Source organism: Mustelus asterias, chromosome 2, assembly GCF_964213995.1.
Source record: "Mustelus asterias chromosome 2, sMusAst1.hap1.1, whole genome shotgun sequence".
Classification (NCBI taxonomy): Eukaryota; Metazoa; Chordata; class Chondrichthyes; order Carcharhiniformes; family Triakidae; genus Mustelus; species Mustelus asterias.
The window spans coordinates 105,975,591-105,996,662 of NC_135802.1; the positions used below are offsets into that span (position 1 = coordinate 105,975,591).

The window sequence follows — 21,072 nt, forward strand, 5'->3', positions numbered from 1 at the left end:
ATACTCCAGACCCAGCGGCCTTGTTGAATGAATGATTGGCACAGTCAAATCACTAATTCCTAAATGTAGACAGGCCAAGCAACATTTCAATGTTATATGTGAGAGTGATACCTTTAAGTGCAACTATTTCATCACCAGCATCACTCCCCATTGCTGGTGACCATACGTGATCCTCGCTGGTGAGGACCTCCTCCGGCAAGGCTGTTAACGCAAGTGAACCTGGACGATTCCATCTCAGGCTCACTAATGATATTTAAATTAAGATTTAACTATTATAATCAGCCTTGCGCCCTTCCCAGATGCGAGGCTGATCATAGTGGCTTCACAGTGCCAGTAGTATCACGACAGGCGAGAAACCGGGCGCGAACCCGGTTTGCCACCTCTCGCGATTTTACCAGCTGGCTACGCGATCAACCGGTGGGACAAGCGGTAACAACCAACAGCGGCCTGACAGGTTGAGAGAGAGAGAGAGAGAGACCTGCTAGGCCTCTGCTGCTGCAGCTGGCCTCGACTCAGCTCCCCCCACCTCCAGCGAGCCCCGCCCCACCCAAAAATATTGCCCCTGCCAGACGATTACCCCCACCCTCACTCCCCCACTACCCGCCTGCAGTGTGGCAGCGGGGCCCTCCATCCCTACCTGCGCCCAGTCTGGCCCTGCCCCCATAGGCCCCAGCACCGACCTAACCCCACCCTTCAGGCTCCAAGTGACACCTCCCCCTTGCCCTCGACCTCCTCAGAGGTCCTCAATGGCCTCCTGTTCTACCTGCGAGGCCATCACGATTGGTCCATGTTGCTGGGGACCTTGCGTGATTCTCGCCGAAGAGAACCTCTCCAGCTGAGGCCACAGAGGCAAGTAAGCCTAGATGATTCCGTCCCAGGCTCATTGAATCAATGTAAAATACAATTTAAATACATTTAAATAAATTATTCAGCCTCTCACTAGAAATGGATGGGAGGCTGATCACGCCGGATATCTGGTGCCGATAAGATCATGAGAGGCCAGAAATCTGTCGTGAACCTGATTTCTTGGCTGTTGCACGATCTTACTGGCTCGCCCCGCCCATCGGCCGGCGGGGTACAACAGCATGATCACCCCCATTGACTATTTTATTACTATAAAAGGACTACCAAAATTAAGTCTGAAACCAGAGCTGTAAGCTAAATGAATTTCTAATCATGTCAAAAACTGGGAGATGGTTATTTTTGGGGAGGGGAGAAAGGAAAGAGATTCTTGACACCAATTTAATTTAATGAGACTCAATACCTACAAATTGGATTATTATGGTACAGGTTATTTTGTTGCGCTTTTTTCATTTAAAATGGTTTGGATCGATCGTGATTTTTCTCACTTCCTGATATTGGGCTTTGAGTTACTAGCAATTTGGCAGAAACCACATTAAACCAAGGTTGACCATTATTCAAACAAAAAGATGCACAGTTTGAATACATTCAGCATTTTAAATTTACCGAATCATGGGGTAAGCTAAAATGAATGTACTGGAGTTGCCTGCATGTTCCCTGGAAATTGCTTGATATAAAAGTGGCCATATTGTCACATTTAGATTTTTCTTTAAATGGTCATAAGTTGGATTCATTTCCTTTCTCCTATAGTCATTACGGCACAGAAAGAAGCTATTCAGCCCATCAAACTGGTGCCAATTCTCTGTGGAGCAATCCAGTCATTCCCACTCTCACTCTCAATCAGTGTCGCACGGCAGGTTTATTATCTTCAGGTGCCTATCCAATTTCCTTTTGAAATCATTGATAGTTTCCACTTCTACTGCCAACGTGGGCAGTGAGTTTCAGATCATTACCACTCACAACATAAAAATGTTCTTCCACACATTTCCCCTGCAGCTATTGCCCAAAATCTTAAATCTGTGTCCCCTAGTCCTTGTACGATTGCAGGCTGAGATAGATAGATTCTTGAAAATGCTCCATTTATGCCTATCCTTTGGTTCCTGTCCATTCCCCAACTCCATCAGCCTTTATCTTCCCCATATCCTTTTGTGTGGCATCTCATGGAATGCCTTTTGGAAATGCAGCTATTCTACATCTGTTGCTTCTCCTTTATCTATCCTACTAGTTACCTGCTCAAAAAACCCTAAACAATAAAGTTTGTCAAACACAAGTTCCCTCTCCTAAAGCCATAATGGACTTTGTCTGATCATTCAAGGATTTTCTGAGTACATTAAGACTTCCTTAAAATTAGACTCCCAATCGGGAGGCGAAGGCCTAGTGGTATTATCACTAGGCTATTAATCCAGAAACTCAGCTAGTGTTCTGGGGACCTGGCTTCAAATCCTGCCACAGTAGATGGTGGAATTTGAATTTAATTTTTAAAAATCTGGAATTAAGAATTTTACTGATGACCATGAAACCATCGTCGTTGGTCAGAAAAACCCATCTGGTTCACTAATGTCTTTTAGGGAAGGAAATCTGCCATCCTCATCTGGTCTGGCCTACATGTGACTCCAGAGTCACAGTGATGTGGTTGGCTCTCAACTGCCCTCCAAGGGCAATTAGGAATGGGCAAAAAATGCTGGCCAGCCAGCGACACCCATTTTCCATGAATGAATAAAAAAAGACACCAACACTTTTTGATGACTGATATCAAGCTAACTCACTGTAGTTCCCTGATTTCTTTTTCCCCCTGTCTCTTGAATTTGCTAACTTCTGATCTGTGGGACTGTTCCAGAATCTAGGAGTTTTGCAACATTTCAGCTGATGCATCTCTGCCTATGCATCCACTATCTCTGCAGCTCTCTTTAGAACCCTAAGATGTAGGTTGTTAGGTCTTGTGGATTTGTCAGATTTTAGTTGCTTAAGTTTCTCCAGCACTTTTTCCCTGCTTATATTAATTACATTAATTTTCCTCACTCTTTTTAGCACCTGGATTCCCTCTATTTATAGTATATAGCTTGTATCTTCTATTGTGAAGATAGAGACAAAATATTTGTCCAACATCTTTGCCATTTCCTCACTCCCCATAATAATTTCTCCTGTTTCTGCTTCTAAGGGACCAATGTTCATTTTAGCTACTCTGTTCCTTTCTATGTACTTGTAAAAGGTCTTGCAACCTGTTTTTATGTTCCTAGCTAGTTTATTCTCTTATTCTATTTTTCCCCTTTTTATTAAATTTTTGGTGGTCATTTGTTGGTTTCTATCCACATTTGCAACTTAAATTGCATTTTTGGATGGTTCCCAGTGCAGAGAAATTGTCCAGGGGAAGTTTGCACTTCCCAGGCAATTTCTGAGTAAACCTTACCTGGAAATGGGGTAGTTCCCCAGCACATCTTTGAGGTATCCCTCAGTTACACTGTCCTAGAGTACCCAAGTTATGGTCCATTATAATTAGTAATTATTCTAGTAGTGAAATAAAGAGGAAGAGAGGAAAATGATCAAGGCAGATAGTTTAGATGTTTACAAAAGTAAACGAGACAATGTCATGAGAGAAAAGGGAATAGAAAGATGCACTGAAATTCTGAAGTGAGGTCGGTGGAATGGGAGGCTACTCATGAGGAGTTTAATCACCAACACAGGTTCAACTGAATGGCTTGAATTTCTATGCAATATATTCTAATCAATTCAATGCAAATATCGATGTAATTTCTGACCTTATCTATTCTATCAGAGAGAGAGAAAAACCTTCAATTCATCTGCTTGAAGTAAATTGTGTCACAGCTGGAAGAACAGTGTTAGACCTTAAAGTTTGATCTATTACTGAAACTCGTAAGTATTTAATAATCTAATACTTTGTAGTTTTTGTTAGCAGAGCACCAAAGAGTACATTGAGAAATTAACTTTCTCTTGAAACAAATACTGTATAAATAGGCTGTTGTTAAACAACATATAATGAAGTTGCAGCACAGTGTTAATTAGACATTCCAAAACATTTCCATTGAAAGAGCAGGAGATCCTGCAGAGGGTTAATGCACATCAATGCAGTATACTCACATACCCTTTTATTGTCTTCCTCTTCCTGTGCTTTTCTAAACTCCTGCTCTAAGGAACATGCAAGTTCATTGAAGAGTCCAACTTCTTCACAGTTCTTCAGAAATCGAGTGGGGGTGGGAGTCTGGTCTGTAAAGAAATGTGTTAGAATTGTTAATTCAGTTTGAATGAAGTCCATGAATAATCAATGAAAAGTGATATCTTCCTCATTCTCTGCCTCCTACCACTCTAGCTCCATTTGGATAGGTATCAGAGCTGTGGAACGGCAAATTGAACTCATTAGCATTTATATCTCAGGCACTACAAATTTCCTTAGAACAGCAAGATTGTATCAGCAGCAGGTTCACACACTAGTGGGGCAAACTGCATCAGACACCATATTGGTGCAGCTGTTAGCATATGTGCAATGAACGTTTAGCATTCATAATTATATGCACAGCAGCAAGATTATGACGTCAGTCAGGGTGTGACACTGATTTGATGACAGTGGTGCCATTTTTGAGCTCAATGCTCTATCTAGAAATTTCCCTTAACTACAGAAGAACAGAAGATACCCCATCAGCCCTATTTAAAGGGATCAGCAACGACTTGCAGCTTCAATGTTGGTGGATTTCTTCCAATGATTACTGCAATTCTGTAAGTGTTTGGTGGTTTCTACAGTTCTTTTAATGTCTACTGGGACTTGTGTAACAGATGTTGAAGGAGTTTTTGATGACTGTAAAACTTGTTTACAAACCAGTTGCTCCTACACATGCCCCTAATTCTAGTTTTGCCCATGCACACACGCTGACTCTCTCTTTGAGTCCACCTCTGACGCTATTGCCTCCAGAACAGCAATACCTTGGGCCCTGTCGCCGGCCCAGTATTCCATTGTCCTTTACCTTCCTTACTTTGCTATTTCAGTTATCAATTTTTTGCAGCCCCCTGTTAACCAGTGCAGCTCCCCGATACGAGGGACAGACCACCTTTGAAAGCTGAGGCTAGCCCCGCACACTCTTAAGACTCACATTCTGCACGCAGCCAGACTACTACACAGGTCATCCTGGGCTGCACGCTACAATCACTGCAATGAGGAGGCAACACAAAATTTGCATGCTGCCCACCTCCACTATAGCAAGACATGACCCCACTGCCCAAATAGCGGCACAATCTAATTTCCAGGCAATCATCTCTATGTCTACACTATTAAACCATTTCACAATCTTAAAAACCTCTATCAGGTCACAACTGTTCCTTGTATTCCAAGTGCAATCTAACCAAGGTTTTATAAACATTTAATATACCTTCTCTGCTTTCCAATTCTATCCTTCCAGAAATGAACCCGTGTTTGTTTGCTTTTTAAAGGCTGCATTATCTTTTGTTGCTACTTTTAGTTATTTGTGCATCTGTAGCCCTAGAATTTATAATTGTGTGTGTCTATTCTAAGGAATTAACAAATCAGTTATTTGCCGCTTCGTTCTGTGCAAATATTTTAACCATGAGTATGGCTAGAGTTCTGTCCTGAGCAGGGTAGATGTCCAGCTTGTTTTTGGCACTGACATTTTTTTTATCTCATCTATCTAATGTTTTGCTGCTGATGCAGTTATCCTTTGCTTTCTGGTGATAGCGATCACATGAACTATTAATCCACTGATGAAAATATGAAATGTTGAAGGAATGTTGCTGCTGGATCTGTTATATAGCTTTCTTTTCTGCATTATAACAGTGACTACACATTATAAGTAATTAGATGGCTACAAATATCTTTGGGATGTCCTGGGTCCATGAAAGGCGCGATATTTAATCATTCATTATAGATATTGTATCAATCCTCTCCAAGCGCTAAGACTAAACCACACTATTTAGAAAAATCCTCATCTTTTTCCATCATTTGTGGGAATACATCAAAAAGACACGATACTCAGTGGGGAACAGGATAGTGCTAAACAACATCCCACAGAAAGATTGTCTAAAAATGTTTAAAATATCTACTCCTTTAAGAAGATATTGTCTGATTTTCTGTACAAATAAAGCCTGCAGAGATATACTGTATCAAATCTTTCACTCAGTAGAGATCCACTTACAGGATAGCTAAGAGGGACCTGGTCGTACAAAAACAAGCATCAAATTAAGTGTCTTGGAATGGCATTCCAATGTTTGTAGGGGGTGGGAAGTTCAGAGCAGTTGAAGTTTGTGGTTTCATAGAAGGCCTGTGGGAGCATCCTGGTCTACAAGAAAACATTAAAGTAATTTGAATAACTTGTTTTCTGGGACTCATAGAATCATAGAAACCCTACAGTGCAGAAAGAGGCCATCTGGCCCATCGAGTCTGCACCGACCACAATCCCACCCAGGCCCTACCCCCATATCTGTACACATTTACCCGCTAATCCCACTAACCTACGCATCTCAGGACACTAAGAGACAATTTAGCACGGCCAATCAACCTACCCCGCACATCTTTGGACTGTGGGAGGAAACCAGAGCACCCGGAGGAAACCCAAGTAGACACGAGGAGAATGTGCAAACTCCACACAGACAGTGACCCAAGCCAGGAATCAAACCCAGGTCACTGGAGCTGTGAAGCAGCAGTGCTAACCACTGTGCTACCGTGCCGCCCCAGCCCCACTCTTTGGGGCATATTGATCAAGGCTTCCCCCATGAAGGCCAGGCTTAATATGCAGTCAGATCTGGATGACATCAGTGGAACCCAATCTTCATACTGAAACAAGATGGGTTTTCTTGTTGGCTGCAATTAAAAATTGCAGTCTCTAGCCCAGGGAACATGAGGTGAAAGGTAAGTCTCTTGTTCCATTTTAACTAACCCTGTGCCAAGTTGACACTAGGTTGGATACAGCTAGGGGTTTGAAGTTCCCCTCCAGTTTGACTTCAGTTAGCTTTCATTGACTCTCATTTACATAGAAACTGGAAGAGGTTCTTTAGCCCCTTGAGTCTATGTTGCCATTCAAAAAATGATGACTCCTCTATGACATAACTCCATATACTTATCATTGCTCCGTACACCTTTAAGACCTTTGGTTAACAAAAATTGATTAATCTCAGACTTAAAATTAACAACTGTTTGCAGAAGAAAGTTCCAAACTGCTACCACCCTTCCTGGCTTTCCTAACTTCACTTCTGAAAGACCCTAGAAAGGCCCTATGTTTTAGGCTCTGTCCCCTAATTGTAGATTCCCCAACCAGCAGAAATCAGGTAGATCGAGAGAAACTACCAGTTCGTAATGTCTTAAATTTCAATCAAATCACTCCTTAACTTTCTAAATTCCATGGAAAACAACCCTCATTTGTGTAATGTATCCTCGTAAATTAACACTTAGAATCCACATATCATTCTAATAAATTTAAATTGCACTTGTTTCAACACCAATATAGGATCCCAACAGTGCAGAAGGAGGCCATTCTGCTCATTGAGGTTGCACCGACAACAATCCCACCCAGGCTCTATCCCCAAAACCCCAAGTATTTACCCTGCTAATCCCCCTGACGCGAAGGGGCAATTTAGTACGGCCAATCCACCTAACCTGCATATCTTTGGAGTGTGGAAGGAAACCAGAGCACCTGGAGGAAACCCATGCAAACTCAGGGAGAATGTGCAAACTCCACACAGACAGTGACCCGAGGCTGAATCGAACCCAGGACTCTTGCACTGTGAAGCAGCAGTGCTAACCACTGTGCCACCATGCCACCCTCCTAAGATGCAATGTCTAGAACCGAATACACTCTTCCAGCTGTGTTCTAACCAGGGCTTCGTATAGATGTAGCATGATTTCTACCCACTTGTAACATAGACCTCTAGAAATACAGGCCAACATTCCATTAGCCTTTTTGATTATTTTCCATACCTGTTCATGACATTTTAATGATCTGTGTACATGGACACTAAGCCTCTTTGGGCCTCTAGTGTTTCTACCCCTTCACCATTTAATTTTCTAGAAGATCTGGGCCAATATTTAGATTGCAGCCAGAGTATTGAGTACAGTTTTGGTCATCATATAACTGGATAGATGCGATTGTGCGCGAGAGGGTTCAAAGGAGATTTGTGAGAATTTTAGCCAAGAGGAAAGATTGGAGAGGCTGTGGTTGTTTGCTTTGGAATAGAGGAGGCCATGGAGAGATTTAATTGAGATGTATACAAGTATGAGGGGTTGAGATAGAGTGGATCGGAAGTACAGTGGAGCTCACTGCCTGAAATAATGGTAGAAATAGAAATACTCATTGCATTTAAAAAGTACTCAAAGTGCCATAACGTACAGGTTCATCAGGCATGACCTACCAAGACAGAAAGGCTCGAGTCCTTCCCGGTGCTGCATATTGAGTCACACACCCCAGAACAATTGAAACCTTCAGTACCAGCCAGGATTCAGGTCACAAGTGGCACATCAGTTTTAAATTGTTCTGGAGCACCAGGATCAACACCCAGAGCAGGACTCATTTTTCACTCACTATAATAGCTGACAGCTGAGAATTGAAACACTGCCTATCATTGACACACCCGTTTAATTCGTAGACACTTGGTTTCATATGATGATAGAGAATTGACAATGAATTAATATGAAGTGTTTACTGAACACTCCAAAATCAATTGCATATCAAAACTGAGTTTATGAGTACTGACCTGGACTTTGCAAACATGAGCATCATACTCTGTATTTTTTTATAATGGTAGATGCTGCCAGACTGCTGAATTTTTCAAGCATTTTCTGTTTTACTCTCTAATTTTTATGTTGTTTAAGTGTGTGTGCCCTTTAAATCTTGTAAGGCCAAGCATGTTCAGTAACTTAAAGCAGCTGACTTGTGCGTAGTCTGTCCAGCTAAGAGGAAACACTGGTCAGCACAAAAGAAAGTGCTCACAAAGATCTAGCAATCTCTGTGAAGTGAATTTCACCTTTCAAAACTTAGTTTGGCCTTCAGCATCTAGCAGCAGTGATATCTTCAAGCAGGATGTGCGACACTGAGAATTCCCACAGATATCAAATCAAGTTAAAAGCACATTAATTCTTTACTATTTAATCATTTTACAGAGAGCAGAATAAAGATTGGGACATTGACATGGGATTAAATTAGAAGAAGTAGCATAAAAATGCTTATCAAATATTTAAAATGCAAGGAATATTTTTATTGTAATGGAGAAATTGGGCATTTCATGAATATAAGCTTAGGTTTACAGGGCCAGAGAAGCTGTTCAACAGTAATTATGAACTTGGTATGTTGCTAAAAACACAGTTGCACGTAACAAGATGCAACTTTTCAAAGGGACTTTACAGTAAAACTAATGGCACAATAGTGGAAGTTCACATCAATTCAAGTGATTTCTAAAAAAATCCATCTGCAGGGGTTTAAACAGTGCACTCTATGGAGGAACAGGGCAACTTCTGGATTTTCACATTTACCTGTGCATGAGCAAACACCAGAAGTTGCTGTTAGTTTCACATTTGTAACAGCGAATGTTGATAGTTTTGCCATCAACACAACCATAAAATCTGGGCTGTTATGCGCTACAAAGATTAATACCAAGATTTCTGCATCTCTTGTTTTTGCAAATTCAACTTTGTTGTTGTGACACATTTGATCATAGAATGATTAATGTAGTAAAATCTAATTAAGTTGCTTAATTTCTCAAAAGCCACTGATAAACAAAATATTACTTAATAATGGCCTAGATTTTCCAGTCAGCGAAAATGCTTGGCACATTGCTGCACCTTTTTGCTTCTAAACTCTGAGCAAATAGATTCTGTCCTTCCTCTTAAGGATATTCCCTCTCCCCAAATGATAATGTTTTCCCTAATCAGTACTGCCACCCCACCTACCTTTTTCCCTTCTCAATCTTTTCTGAACACTTAATATTCTTGTGCACTAAGCTCCAGTTCTCACCACTTTTAAGCCACGTTTCCATTGTTGCCATTACATCATATTCCCACAAGACTTGTAGCTCACCAACTTTATTCACCACACTTTGTATGTTTACATAAATTAATTGTAATCCTGTCTTTGCATTCCCCATAGTACTTATTCAGCTGCTCCTATCTAATATGGAACTACTCCCTTTTCTAGTGCTATCCAACACTTACACTTTGTGTGCCAGATTCCTATTTTTACTTCTATCTATTCGCAACCACCCCTTGAAAATTTAGTTCTCCCTGCCCACACTAGTGAACTATCCAGTAAGGACATTAGTTCCAGCCTTATTGAAGAATAACCCATTCTGTTTACATAGGTATCTCCTACCCCAGATCTGGACACAATGCTCCAAGAATCTTAAGGGCTCCCTCGTGCACCATGCATTAAGCAACACGTTGATCCTTCCCATCTTCCTATTTCTACTCTCGATAGCGCATGGCACTGGGAGGAATCCACTGATTACTACCCTTGAGTCCTAATTATTAACATTTTCCCAAGCTCCTGGAAATCTAATCTTACAAACTCAATACCTCCCTTTGCTATGTCACTGGTTCCAATGTGTACCACAACTTCTGGCTCGCTCTCGTCTCCTTGCCGAATATTCTGTACCTTCCCTGTGATGTTTTTTACTCTGGCAGCAGGGAGAGAACACACCATATGGAACCCACGATGATAGTACAGAAATGCCTATATGTCCCTTAATTATGGAATTTCCTTTAATAATTGAATTTATACGCTTTTCCAATTTATACATTTTTCAATTCCCTAAATTGAAACATTTATCATATCATAATGAAATATTCTTCAGAAAATGTTTTAGTATAGCAGTTAGGCTTTATTGCATCTTTCGTTTGGGTGCAACAAGAGCCAATTTCAGAGAGTAACATCCTACCCCAATAAGTGCTGCTGTATGGGTACTATTTAGATCGATGATTGTCCTCGCACCTGTGTGGCTTAGGGATTAATACATAACTACAAACACTATCTACTGTTTTGCTACCCCTGCACTAAATTAATCAGTAATTTGTGGAAGTCTCTAGGCTCTGGGCTTCAACTTTCCCAAATTATTATAGTGACGCTTTAAGTTCAATTTTTGCCAATCCTTGAGGCCTCCTGGTTGGGGCATGGATTGTCTACAAAGTGTTTGCCAGTATACTTGAAAATAATTCACAACCAATTTGTACCTATTAGTGATTTTGTAGCTAATGAACATTGGTCAAAATTACTTTCTAGTGTTACATAGAGAACTTTTTATCTTTACTGTTATTTTTTTCTGCAGAAAGTATCACATTATTTTAATTAAGCAAAGTATGTGCTCTATAATCTAGTAGGGACTCTAATACCATCTTTCACACACTTAGGAGAGAAACCGTTTTCTTTTCTTACCATTCTGTAAAAATTATTATTGGGTATTGTGCTCTTACCTGATAAAATATTGTCTGTTTTTATTGCTGGAAACTTCAAAGTCATTTCATGTTTATGCCTGTGAATCATGAGGTGATCCTCAGTTGGGAATCTCTGTCAGGCAAACAATGAGTAGATTAATTTACAAGCATTGAGTGAGTGTAAGAAGAATCAGAACAGTTCATCTTATTTGAATCAGTAATGAATGTATTTCTACTTGAGCCTAACACAAAAATTGATTTATTAGAAAAAGCACTTTGTAGACATTGGTCACCTTATATAATAAATTTAACCTGAAAACTAAGAGAGATTTCTGGAGTGAATAATTAAATGTCCCATGTAAATAACAGGGTGTCTTCTACAAGTGGTACCACATTGGTTTGCTGTAAATGTGAATTCAACTTGCCATAAAGCAATTTATCTTTTCTACCATCATTTCCACACATATCCACAAATATACTCTTTAACTGGAACAGTAACCAAACAGGTCAAAGTCTGCTGCTTCTTTAGTTCAGTTGCCAGATACGATGCAAAGACCAAAGGTAGAAAATTATTGTAGCTTGTTTTCAGTTGCTGAACCAGTGACATGCCAACTGCACAAACCCCAGATAGGAAGTCAATGGCCAGTCCAAAATCAGTCCACAAGCCTCAGACTCCTTATAGCTTCACAGGAACAAATTTGGAATTTTTTCAAATGAAGCAAACTGGAGTTTCATTGGCAACTGCAGGGATTGTTGAAGAACACTGTACAGAGCTGCCCTGCTCCTGCTTTGCTCATCACCAACCAGTTTTGGCAAGGGGAACTAAAGCACATGTTAAATTCTTCATTTACACGCATAGGACTCTTCACATGCTTTTGGATAGCTGCCAGGGATTCCTAAAAAAATTCAATGGTCTGAATATACATGCAGATTGGATTTGGGGCAATTCACTGCTGAATTGGCCATCACTGGGTCTATTTTACAACTAAAAAGTAGGCAGTGTGCATGCTAGTTTCCACCACTTGATCTATTGTACCCTAATCATGCTGATATCAGGTTTACTAAAGAGGGAAGGCAATAAGCTAGGCAAATTAAAGGATAGCTAAGGAAACTCTACAAATTTACAATTTACTGTGATTGATCCTAAATATTCCAGATGAATTTGTGAAGATTATAGGTGAGTAAACAGCCAACAGTTCTTGAGATGTAGCCTGTTCCTCCTTCATTAATGTAGTAACAATTGCCATACAGAATCTAGATGCCACAAGATGGAAAATTAATTTAATAACCATCGCAATCTTGGATGGATGGAAAGAAAATGAGTGCATTAGTTCAAGAGCTGAAATGCAGGAATCAAAAAGGTTGCTAAGTACAGGTAGCGAGAGATCCGACAGCCTTGTCATGACAACACTTGATAGAGAAATTGAGGGTAAAAACAGAAGTGGAAAAATAAAAATCAGATGGGTGGATAACATTGAGGCGTGAACTGCAGGAGGCTTGAAGAAAACAAAAGAAGAAACAAGAAGATGCCAACAGCTCCACAAGGTTTACACGTCACCCTGCGCCCGGTGGGTTCTGAGGCGGGTGGGAAGTGTGAAATTGCATGCACCGGATTCTATTCATTAGCCCACATTGACCTGGTCTTGATTTTACGCCGGGGTGGACAGGGTCTCGGACAGGAGGCCTATCCTTGCCCCAATTAAGATCCTTCTACTTCAGTTTTTTACCACCTAGCCTCAATTTTCAGGCTGGCTGCAGCTGAAAGCTTGAGGTGAGGGAGAGCGAAAACTGAACTAAGTTCGATCTTGGGTAGGAAGTTGGGGGAGGGGAGGGATCACCTCCATCAGAGGCCTCCTTCTGACTGAGGACAACCTCCACTTCGGGCTTAGTGACCTCTGGAGACCGTACAGTTTTCTGAGCAGAGACTTGCAGTCAGCAGGTTTCAGATCAAGTATGATCACCTCTACAGGTGGTCCATGGCACCTATGAGCAAGAAAAGATCTAGCTCTCAACCACGCAGACTGAACACTTCTCACTGACAGGGGCAACACTTAATAGTCCCAAAAAAGGGCAGTAAGATCATGATGTACATTTAGCCTTTGTTGCTCTCAATGAATGCAATATGCCAATTTCATGTTGCCCACTCATTTGCATGATTGCTACCTATAGCCAGGACTAAACATGTTGTTGAGTAGCTCCATGTCTCAGTAGGGAGAGCAAATTTGTGTCAGGCTACCATCACATAAAGTGGATTTGCACGTCGGCCTGCTTCTGTTAACAAAAAAAGGAATCCATGTTGGTTGAAGCAGGTGCTGGAAATGTTTGTGACTATGAGCATGAAGAACTGTGAATTACATCACACAGGTGAGAGAGTATCGCTGAGATTCCCTCAAGCTATACTGCATGCTATAGTGGAGGAGGTAATCCATCCACAGAGGGCCAGGAGGCCTTCCAGCCAGACTGTGTGAAGGCAATGGCACCAGGTAACCTTGGCAATGTGGACCAGGATGCAATGCTGCTAAAGTTCAATGATCTCAGATAAGTGGTCAAGGTCACTGGATGGATCTTTAAATGTCATATCCATCAATTGCACCATTAACCTCACACCCCAACACTCACCTATCAACAATCTCTATTAATCATGAATCACACCAAACATTCATAGTTTCATCTTACTCTCACAAACTTAGCACAGCTACAAGCCTCACACTTATATCCTACAGCTTGCACATACTGCTTGGCTCCTCCCTCTGCGATTGGATCCGAGAGTTCCCAACCCACAAACCGCAATCAATAAGGATAGGCAACAACACCTCCTCCACGATCATCCTCAACATTGGTGCCCCACAAGGTTGTGTTCTTAGCCCCTTATTATACTCCTGGTACACCTATGACTGTGTGGGCAAATTCCCCTCCAACTCAATTTTCAAGTTTGCTGATGACACCACTGTAGTGGGTCAGATCTCAAACAATGATGAGATGGACTATAGAAAAGAGAATCTGGTGAACTGCTGCGACAACAATAATCTCTCCCTCAATGTCAACAAAACGAAGGAGATAGTCATCGACTTCAAGAAGCGTAGTGGAGGACATGCCCCTGTCTATATCAATGGGGATGAAGTGGAAATGATCGAGAGCTTCAAGTTTCTAGGTGTCCAGATCACCAACAACCTGTCCTGGTTCTTCCACACCAACGCTATAGTTAAGAAAGCCCACCAACGCCTCTACTTTCTAAGGAAATTTGGCATGTCCACTACGACTCTCACCAACTTTTACTGATGCACCATAGGAAGCATTCTTTCTAGTTGTATCACAGCTTGGTATGGCTCCTGCTCTGACCAAGACCGCAAAAAACTACAAAGTGTCGAGAAAGAAGCCCAGTACATCACGCAAACCAGCCTCCCATCCATTGACTCTGTTTGCATTTCCTGCTGCCTCAGAAAAGCAGCCAGCAAAGTCAAAGATCCCACGCACCCCGGACATGCTCTCTTCCACCTTCTTCCGTCAGGAAAAAGATGTATTACATACCAACTGGCTCTTCCCTTCTGCCATCAGACTTTTGAATGGACCTACCTCGCATTAAGTTTATCTTTCTCAATGCCCCAGCTATGCACTACATTCTGCACCCTCTCCTTTCCTTTTCTATGAACAGTATGCTTTGTCTGTGTAGCACGCAAGAAACAATTCTTTTCACTGCATACTAATACATGTGACAATAATAAATCAAATCAAATTATTTCCTGCTATTCAATCATGACAGCCACCATATTCACTGACATAATTTCTTCTCTTGCAGGGGCAAGTGGCTCATAACAAGAGGTGGCAGGACCTAACCAGATGGAGAGAGGTGCAGCAGTGTGTCCTTACTCCTACATTGCTGAGGTCAAGGCCAATGATGGGCCTGAAAACATAGAACCTGATGGTCTCCTTGACCCTAATCCCACTTCTCCCATATATCACTACACCTTCTAATTTACAAGCTATAGATGGTGTAAATATGCAACCCTTACTTTCTCCAAACCCCTCACATCACAGCCCTCTCCTTTTACCTTTCTCCTTTCGAATACGCAAGAACAGCCACTTGGTCAGGCAATGATGGAAAAGCAACAAATGGAAGTGCAAGAAGATCAAACGAGAAGCCAACAAGGGGATTTTCACAGTAACTTCATTGCAGTGTTAATGTAAGCCTACTTGTGACAATAATAAATAAACTTTCTAAACAATGTCACTTGATTTCATGTTCACAGATACTGACACTGTGTGTATGCTATGAAGGGTAACATAGACACGTGATCTGCATGTGCTGAGGCACTGGGAATGAATGGCCTGCAGCCAGTCGCAGAACACTCATGTGAGCATTTTGATGGGGCAGGCGACAGAAAAATATATATGCTGAAATGCTTGGTGCATTGGCAGGTATGCTACTTGCCATGTCAAGCAGCATGAAGATACACGGCATTAACTATGCATAGGTCTTTGCGCAGTCTATACTCGAGCATGGAAGTTACGGCCAATTCCATTAACACAACTGTATAGCTAGGACTGGCCAAAAGGCTTTAAATAGTGCAGGAGATGGTTAATGTGCAGGGAGATTTAGAAAGTTGATGAGGAAAGACAAGGCAATAGTGAAGGGTAGCATTGCAGGTATTGAGAACCAAACTGTGACAGGAAGGGACAGAGTGTACAAATACAATGCACCAGAAAATAAGATCAAAGAAGGAGAAAATGGTAAAATTAAAGGCTTTCTATCTGAATGCACACACCATTCATTAAAAAAATGGATGAATTGATAACATAAATGGAAATAAATAAATATGATATGAAAGTCGTTGCAGAGATATGGGGTGGGATTTTACGGCCTCGCTCATCCTGAAACCGTAAAATCCTGGCCAAGGTCAACAGACCTTCCCATGCCCCTCCACCCCTCACCCATTCCGATTCCCATGGCGGACGGGCCAGTAAAATTCCATGTATGGTTGCAACTGGCACGGACCTGAATATTCATGGGTATTTGACATTTCAGAAGGACAGAAGGAAAGGAAATGGAGGTGATTATAAAGGATGAGATCAGTACAGTAGTGAGAAATGATCTCAGGGTTTCAGAGGATCAAGATGCAAAATCAGTTTGGGTGAGATAAGAAAAAGCAAAGGGATGAAGTCACTGATGGGAATAACTTATAGGCCTCCTGAGAGTAGCTACACTGGAGGATGGAGTATAAATCAAGAAATAATTGGGGCCTGTAAGAAAGATGTTGCAATAATCATGGGAGATTTCAATTTCCATATAGTTTAGACAAAACAAATTGGCAACATAGCCTGGAGGATACATTCATAGAGTATACTAGGGACAGTTTCTTAGAACAATATGTTCTGGAACCAAGCAGGGAACAGGCTATTTCAGATCTTTGTAATGTGTTATGAGACAGGGTTAATTAAAGACCGATGGGAATCTCTTGGTAAGAGTGATCATAACATGAAGAATTGCACTTTTAGTTTGAGGGTGAGAAATGTGGGTCGGAAGCTAGTCTTAAACTTAAATAAAGGCAAATGCAAGGGTATGAAGATCGAGTTGGTAAAAATGGGAATGGGAAAATTGATTAAAAGGTGAGATGGTGAAGAAGCAATGCCAGGCATTTCATGACTCTCACCAAGATACATTACACTGAGAAAGAGAGGTTCTATGAGAAGGACACACCATGCATACTGAACTAAGGAAGTTAAGGATGGCATCTAATTGAAAGAAAAGACATACAATGTTGCAAGATTAGTTGTAGGCCAGAAGGTTGGGACAATTTTAGAGACTAACAAAGGATCACTTTAAAAAAAATGAGAGAAATTGGAATATGAGAGTAAACTAGCCAGAAATATAAAAAAAGACAGTAAAAACTGCTATAAGAGCTAAAGTGAGTGTTAGAGGATGAGACTGGGGAATTAATAAAGGGAAGCCAGGAAATGACAGAGAGATTGAACAAATTCTTTGTAGCTTCACGGTAGAAGACACAAAATCATCCCAAGATCAGTGGAAAAGCATGGACAAAATGGAAAGAGAAATGCAAGACATCCACGATCACTAGAAAATGGACCAGGAATACTAATGAGACCAAAGGCTAGACCTGATGACCTACATCCTAGGATCTTAAAAGAAGTGGCTGCAGAGATGGTGGATGCATTGGTTGTAATCTTCCAAAATTCCCTATATTCTAGAAAGGTCCCAGCAAATTGGAAATCCACAAATATAACACTCCTATTTCAGAACGAAGGGTTACAGAAAACAGGAAACTATAAGCCAGTGGAGCTGCTGGCCTCGAAATGGTCTTCTTCTGGAGACAAACAGAAGTCCCACCTCATATTAGTTAAAGGGCTGTCAGCCAAAAAATTAAAATGTGCTGCGCCAGACATAGGTAGTGAATTCACCCTCAGTATATAGTCCAGCCCACTATTTTATACATATGGTCTGCTCTATCATTTTTTTTCTGACAGCTTTTATTGTATGTATGTTGCATACCCGTGCGTGGGTTTTACACTGGCATAATGAACCATTTCATCAGCATAAAGTCCTAGTCATCCAGAATTTTTGGTCTGTTGAGATAGCTAAAATGCAGATGACACAGTAGAGAGGCACAGAATGAAAATATCATGAATGCTGTCATTACACCTGATATTGACCTGCATGATTCCCTGCTTAGGATCACATACCATCTGGAAATTGAGGGGACCCTTTTGGTTCTGATACAATGAGAGTTGACATGTGACATCCAAAGGATGACATCCATGCAGTCAATGTCACCTTGCATCAAAGAGAAGCTTGTGTCCTTGCAAAGCCATGTGCTCACTCCACCTGCTTTTCTCTAGCAAGGGGGAATGAAACATATTCAGCTGTCTTTAAATACAGAGCTTCAGTAGATGGCAAATTGGAAAAAGTTTGACACATGGGCACTGTCACCTTCACAGTCAGATGCAATGCAGTACCCACCCTCCTCTGAGATTCCAGTCATGCCTGCAGCAATGGTAGATTTCAGTCAGCACAGCTCCAGCAACATGCAAGGAGTTTGACACCATCCAGCATAAAGCAGCCCACTTGATTGGCATACCATCCACAAACATTCACATTCTCCACCACCGATATACAGGAGCAGCAGTGTATACTATCTACAAGATGCACTGCAGGAACTCGCTAAGGCTCCTCATACAACACCTTCCAAACCCATGACTGCCACCATCTGGAAGGACAAGGGCAGTAAGCACATGGGAACACCACCATCTACAAGTTCTCCTCCAAGCCACTCACCATCTTGACTTGGAAATATATCGCTGAACTTTCACTGTAGCTGGGTCAAAATCCTAGAACTCGCTCCCTAATAGAACTGTGGGTGTACTTACACCACATGGAATGCAGTGGTTCAAGAAGGCAGTTCACCACCACCTTCCAAAAATGGTATCCGGCAGGTGTATTTAAAGATCAGGCTGGTCAGGCATCAGAGGATGCACATTAGACCACCTGCCATTATTAACCCAACACCACAACATACAGACCAAAGTTCTGCTACCTCGAGTTGACTCAGGAGCAGTGGAGGTAGCTTGTGGAGGCTGCTCTTCACAAAGGAAGCCATAAGTGAGTTGACCTTATGTTGCTACCTGACCTGAAGTCTTTGTCCAAGTGGCTGCAAAGATTTCAGTCATTCTGCATTTCTAACCAGTGTCATTCAAAGCTGGCCCTGAATGAAGGAACAGTTATAGTTGAAGGTTGAGGGTTGAAGGGTTAGAGGGTTAATGACCCTTCTGGTCATTGTTGGTAATTTAGTTCAACACTTCAGCACTAGGAGGTCAAGGGGGCTAAAAGTGCCAAACATGCTTAATTCAATGTATTATTGATGTGCAGCTCTCATCTTGCCTGTGTTATCTTTTGCTACATCAAGTTATGTCTCTGGTGTTTTCTACTTCCATTGCGCAACAATCTTATTATGCAAAATGTCTCTCCCCAATTCCAATTTCATCTGCATCAACATATTGTCCAAAGTATAGCCACTATGATATTTTCTCATCCATCCCGAAAAATAAATTTCATCATATAACAAACTAATTTTAAAAAAGAATCAACATTGCAAAAACATAACGGGCTCAAAAATCTGCAGCTCCTTTGGTGCCCTCCCATTTTAACCTCAGGTCCTGATTTTACATTAATGATTCCACAGGCTTTGTAGGAGGAAAGTTTACACCCATCCCTTGTGAAACCAGCAGCATTGGAGGAAGCAGTTGCAGGGACTCCTAATGGCAGGCAAGGTCGGGATGTCTCAAAAGTACAGGGGTCACTTCCTTGGTGAAACAATACATACCAGATGACTGATTCATAGAATCATAGAACCATACAGTGCAGAAGGAGGCCATTCGACCCATTGAGCCTGCACCGAAAACAATCCCACCAAGGGTCTATTCCCTTAACCCCACGTGGTAATCCTGCTAATCACCCTGACACCAAGGGACAATTTACCATGGGTTATGCAATTCCCAGTTGAGAATCCATCCTGGGATCATGCTCTGGATCCCAAAGGAAAAGTTTATGCACTCCAAAATTAATTCATTGGAGGTACCTGAACCATAGTGTCATGTTCATATGAACTAGGATACAAGACAGAAGATAAATGGAACAGGGCACACAGTAAGATAGTAAAACTGGAGAGGATTTTGGGTGCAAGAGGAAGAGGAGGGCAATATAGCAAGTGGGAAACATATTCACTGGCCTAAATTTCAGGCCTAAGCTACTTAAGTCCAAAGATTAGGGTTAGGTTGATTGGCCGTGTTAAATTGACCCTAGTGTCAGGGGGATTAGCAGGGTAAATGTGTGGGGTTACGGGAATAGGGCCGGGGTGGGATTGTGGTCGGTACAGAGTTGATGGGCCGAATGGCCTCCTCCCATACTGTAGTGATTCTATGATTCTGAACTCCTCGACCTTATTTAAATGGTAAAAATGTACTTTTCGCCATGAACAAATGCAAAGAAGATGCTGAGAAGGTGTTCCCCAGCTTCTAGGTCAAGGGTTCCCAACTGTAGTTTGTTTGACCCCAATGGACTGTGGATGCAATTTTGAGGTCACAAGATCCAAGACTGTAATGGCAGCCATGGCGCAGACTAATGGAACTCTTGCAATTGGCCACAGAGCGCTCTGCAGCAAGAATTTGGCTGGAAATCGTGAGATCTGATGGAGTCGGCTTCCATTTTGCTGCCTGGAGTTTGATCCAGAAGTGTTCACTACGTTATTCTCAGGAGGGATGCATCGAGCAGCAGCACTGGTGAGGAAACCAGCAAGTGGCAGTGTCGGGGAGGGAAGAAGGTGGCTTTGTTTCTGTTAGTATACCTCAATGTATAACTCGAGTATGCATTGCAGTCTGAATTTAACTGTCTATTCTCTGGAGCAATTAATTTATTGTGCACTTTTATGTCTAGCAAGACAGCATGCATACTCTGAGGTATAGTCCTTTGTCAAATATATCGACTCAATTACAATTCTCTTTCTGCAACTTGTGGTGCACTAAGGCAGACTTTCGTACATTTCCATAGCTAGTAATTTCCGGAACAGGTCGCTAGTCTGTCACTAGGGGCTATAGTTTGAGGGACACCAACCCAAATCAAGTGTGGCTGACCAGGAGTCTCTCCCACTCTTACTACCTTGGCCACCAAGTCCTGGGATAGGACTCGAACCCAGAGCTTTTGGCTCAGAGGTCGGGGCGCTACTCACTGTGCCAAAAGACTTCATATTGTCTACTCAGTGACTCAATATACAAAATTTACTGTGTCACTGGAGCAGAAATTACTAGCCCTAGTGAATAGTGGGAAAATT

General features: G+C 41.7%; 1 protein-coding gene across 3 annotated transcripts in view; it reads right to left on the minus strand.

The window, feature by feature from the left end:
• creb5b (cAMP responsive element binding protein 5b) overlaps positions 1 to 21,072 on the minus strand; it is a 353,679-nt gene that overhangs the window by 294,932 nt on the left and 37,675 nt on the right. For all 3 annotated transcript variants that reach the window (XM_078239765.1, XM_078239766.1, XM_078239767.1), the window contains exons 3-4: positions 11,276 to 11,369; positions 3,962 to 4,083 (exon numbers count right to left, since the gene is read on the minus strand). In XM_078239765.1, the coding sequence (XP_078095891.1) occupies positions 3,962 to 4,083; positions 11,276 to 11,369 (216 nt within the window). The remainder of the gene's footprint in view (positions 1 to 3,961; positions 4,084 to 11,275; positions 11,370 to 21,072) is intronic.